This window comes from Medicago sativa, chromosome 3 (genome assembly GCF_051527215.1).
Source record: "Medicago sativa cultivar Bolivia chromosome 3, Bolivia_mono, whole genome shotgun sequence".
Classification (NCBI taxonomy): domain Eukaryota; kingdom Viridiplantae; phylum Streptophyta; class Magnoliopsida; order Fabales; family Fabaceae; genus Medicago; species Medicago sativa.
The window spans coordinates 52,879,836-52,884,493 of NC_140751.1; the positions used below are offsets into that span (position 1 = coordinate 52,879,836).

General features: G+C 35.8%; 1 protein-coding gene across 2 annotated transcripts; it reads left to right on the forward strand.

Annotated features, from left to right (window-relative positions):
* The first annotated feature begins 1,725 nt into the window (after positions 1 to 1,725).
* LOC146938260 (receptor-like protein EIX2) lies at positions 1,726 to 4,146 on the forward strand. 2 transcript variants are annotated; one of them, XM_085752236.1, is made up of 3 exons: positions 1,726 to 2,041; positions 3,332 to 3,826; positions 3,937 to 4,146. In XM_085752236.1, the coding sequence occupies exons 1-2, from the start codon at positions 1,879 to 1,881 to the stop codon at positions 3,823 to 3,825; spliced, it is 657 nt and encodes a 218-aa protein (XP_085608362.1). In that variant the 5' UTR covers positions 1,726 to 1,878; the 3' UTR covers position 3,826; positions 3,937 to 4,146. The 2 variants fall into 2 exon arrangements, with proteins under 2 accessions (XP_085608362.1, XP_085608361.1); XM_085752235.1 differs by having other exon boundaries at positions 1,726 to 3,826.
* The last annotated feature ends 512 nt before the right edge of the window (positions 4,147 to 4,658 follow it).

Genomic DNA, 4,658 nt, shown 5'->3' on the forward strand with positions numbered 1-4,658 from the left:
GACATTAAGTCGTGGAATATGATACATCAACATCCGAAGCTTCTATGTTACATTATTACATCACAAAGTTGCAATCCGAAGTCTAGTACAATTCATAAAAGTACACTTATAATATAACATATGCATCACTTAAAATTCCACTCCAAAGGTTCCATGCATGAATAATCATTCCAAAGCTTTTTCTTTACCTTTTCCGCGAGTAACCTGTGAACCTGAACAAATATTGAGAGGGGTGAGACATAATGTCTCAGTGAGTTCACCCTACTTCCTAGTCTAGTGGTAACTTTGGGGAAACTTATAGTTACCACGTGTCTAGTTTACAACCAATTGGTTGATTATACGTGTGTGAGCTTAATTCATTCTTTAACGACCGTGCGGGGAAACTAGGTCGCTTCTTTACATCTACATTCATATCATGTCTTTGCTTGCAATATCTTTTCATACATAATATTAGTGTGTAACAACAATTATCTGAGTTCGTTTTACGGATTGATCCGGGTGGAGTAACCCCAAGAACAAATCCCATACATATCCGAAAATACCTAGCTAAGGTAATCGGACTCCCTCAATGCCACGGGGGCCCCCCTTACGGAGCTTATCCCATTTCCAAGAAGGAAAATCCCTCGCATCCCCCTGATGTGGATAACGAGAGCCGCGACACCTACAATCTTTCATTCATAAGCAAGCAAATTTTAATACATTTATATACTAATGTCATGCTTAAGGATTCATGCTATCTTGCTAGTTCTCAACAACTATGTCGAGGCTCTACATCCATACCCTTTCCTATTTCATTGCTACCCGAGTAATATCGGCTTAAACTCTCTTGATTCACTCTTGCCATTCATGTTAAGATTTCCATGATTTTCATTTCAAGAATCGTTTGATGTTATGTGCATTGCCTAGATGTTGTTTTGGGGTTATAAAGTTGTAAAACGATGAAAGAAAAGCTCCGGAATGCACCACAGACACCACATAGAGCCAACAAGCCAAAAGCATGTTGGCATGTCCAGAAGCCTGCGCTATTAGCGCACCTGAGGCGTGGCCAGCCTGAAGAATTTCGCTATTAGCGTGGATTTCGCTAATAGCGTAGTTCTTCGGGTCTGTGGTACAATTTTTCCAGTTTTTACCCCAAAACTCGTCCCGTTTGATCCTGCAATGCACCATAATCATCCAGCAACATATGTATACATTTATAAACATATTTCATGGCAAACTAACAAGTGATTGACAAGAATTGATCAAAGAGGTATTAGGATTAAAAACCTCTCATTAACATCAATCTATACTTATAACATGAATTCACACAACCCAAAGGGTGGTAATCTATCTATGGAACTCACCTTGCACAATTGATGTGAACTTCAAGTTTCCTTAAGCTCAACACCAAACCCTAGAATCTCTACTCTTGAAGAAAAGGGAAAACAAGATGGTGAGACTTGCTCCTACACACCCAAAGGTTGTTTGTTCTCTTGCTTGCAAGTTCTTGAAGTATGGATTGCTACCAAGGAAGAGGGAGAATCGATTCTTAGAGAGAGGAGAGAGCACAAGAAAGTTTTCTAACCTAGAGAGAGAAAGACAAAGATAATATGAAGATTTTGGGTCCAATTTCCTTATAAACTCCTCAAACGCAAAAGTCCATAATGCCCTTAGTCTTAAACGCGCATAATTCATCGTTTCCAGATGATACATCGTAATCTATTAAGTGGGATATTACAGAATCTTTGTATTCTAGAACTTGAGTTTCTCAATTACTTGGATTTGAGTCAAAATGAATTTGATGTGATAAAAATTTCATCCATTCAACACAACATCACACATGCATCTAACCTTTCCTACCTTGACTTATCCTTCAACTACGGTACTACTAATCGGCACATGGATAATCTTAATTGGCTTTCTTCAGTTTCTTCCTTGAAATATCTCAACCTTAATTGGATTGATCTTCATAAGGAAACCAATTGGCTTCAAATAGTGAATACACTTCCTTCACTGTTAGAATTAGAGTTGAATAGTTGTAACCTGACAAACATTCCATCTGGTGAGTATTTGAATTTGTCTTCACTTGTAACTTTTTTTCTTTCTCATAACAACTTCACCTCTAAGTTACCTGATGGCTTTTTTAATCTCACCAAAGATATCACCGATCTTGACCTTTCATGGAGCAACATATATGGTCTGTTACCTTCAAGCTTGCTAAACCTTCAAAATTTGAGACACCTTGGTCTCTCTCATAACCAATTACAGGGACCGATTCCAGATAGAATAGGCCAACTAACAAATATCATTTACCTCGATCTTTCCATGAATATGTTAAGTGGTTTCATTCCTTCAACTCTAGGAAACCTGTCATCCTTAAATTACTTATTTATTGGCTCTAATAATTTCTCTGGTGCAATTTCAAAATTAACATTTTCCAAACTCTCTCGTTTAATTGAACTAGACTTGAGTAATTCAACTTTTGTATTCCAATTTGATTTGGATTGGGTTCCTCCTTTTCAACTCTATTACCTTTCATTGAGCGATACAAATCAAGGCCCAAACTTTCCATCTTGGATATATACACAGAAGTCACTACAATATCTCGACTTATCGAGCACGGGAATTTCGTTGGTAGATAGAAATAAGTTCTCAAGCCTTATAGAAAGAATACCTGGTGATCTTATTTTGTCAAACAATTCGATTGTTGCAGACATATCTAACCTAACACTAAATTGTTCAAGGTTAGCTTTCGGTCACAATAATTTCACAGGAGGACTGCCAAACATATCACCAACTGCCCAAATAGTTGATTTGTCTTACAACTCATTCTCAGGATCAATTCCATATAGTTGGAAGAACTTGAGAGAACTATCACTCCTGAACCTATGGAGTAATAGGCTGTCTGGTGAAGTTCTAGTACACCTCTCTAATTGGAAACAATTGACTTTCATGAATTTGGGAGAAAATGAATTTTCAGGAAACATACCAGTAGGGATGTCACAAAACTTAGCAGTGTTCATATTGAGAGGCAATCAATTTGAAGGGATTATTCCACAACAACTATTCAATCTCTCTTATTTGTTTCACTTAGACCTTGCACATAGCAAATTTTTAGGATCTATGCCAAAGTGCGTCTACAACTTGAGTGATATGGTTACTAAACATGAACCTTCTTTGTATTTTGCCACAATTGAGTTGTTTACAAAAGGTCAAGATTATGTGTATCAAGTCAGTTCGGAAAGACGAACTATTGACCTTTCAGCCAATAGCTTGTCTGGAGAAGTGCCATTAGAATTGTTTTGGCTTGTTCAAGTTCAAACGTTAAACTTATCTCACAATAATTTTGTAGGAACAATACCGAAGACGATTGGAGGCATGATAAACATGGAATCTCTCGATCTCTCTAATAACAAGTTTTGTGGTGAAATTCCTCCTAGCATGTCTGTCTTAACCTTTTTGGGTTATTTGAATTTATCTTGCAATAATTTCAATGGAAAAATCCCGATTGGAACACAACTTCAAAGTTTTAATGCATCGAGTTACATTGGGAATCCTAAACTATGTGGAGCTCCTCTCAATAATTGTACCATGAAAGAAGAAAATCCTAAAACTGCAATGTCATTTGCAGAGAATAAAGATGATGACTCTATAAGAGAATCGTTGTATCTTGGCATGGGGGTTGGATTTGCAGTAGGTTTCTGGGGGATTTGTGGTTCTTTGTTTCTTATTAGGAAATGGAGGCATGCATACTTTCGGTTTATTTATAGAGTGGGTGACAAGCTTTATGTAACTTTGATCCTAAAGTTAAACAGGTTTCACAGAAATTTAGCTCCTGCTAGTTAAGGTTAGTGTAACCTACTTCACAGTTTGATTGATCTGACTATAGAGTACTTGTTTTATTTTGTAATTTCATGCAAAGCTTATATCCATTTCATTTGCTTCAATCTTTATCAGGGGATTATCAATATGGAAGATTCTGCATTTTTATTCAAATCGTGGATCCATTGTGATATCAACCATTAAGAGCTATATGAGATGAGATCATAAGTTACCGTTGTTGTTGCTGCAGAATTTATTTTTCACTTGGTGTATTGTTCTTTTTCTTTTTTCTTTTTCCGTTGAACAGTTTTATATTCAATGATGATTTTGTCAGTTTTCTTTTAATTTCCTGTTCATTTGATCTTTCCTTGAATTCAAATATCTATACTAACCATATTTTCAACATGTATATGTTTCTTCAAAGACGTTGTGTTTACAATTGATCTATGTCATATTTTGTTACAATGACAAAGTTTCCAAATAATTAACTCAAGAATTGTGGCCAATGAAAGTTTAGGGAAAACAAAAAGGAAAATCGGGTATCTCAGTCAAATTTTACAACTGATAAGTTTGTTAGAATGCAATGTGTAAGTATAAAGCAAAATCAAAAGCAAAAGCAAAAGGGTGATTAACCCTAATCCAAATTTGATTTGGGTTTCTATTCTGGAATGGAATGAGTCACGCGAGGAGTCTCCCATTTTTGTAATTTTCTTTTAATATTTATTCCAATAATAATTGCTGGCAACATTTTAATTTTAATAATATCCACCGTGGCAAAAAACTAACAAAAAACGCGACATGTCAGCTTTGACCGAGTTAATAAATATATCTAGAGAATTTTTTTTTTATAAAAAAGT

Bases quoted from the DNA above. Each gene is read 5' to 3' on its own strand.
- LOC146938260 (XM_085752235.1), top strand. From the start codon at position 1,879: ATGGATAATCTTAATTGGCTTTCTTCAGTTTCTTCCTTGAAATATCTC.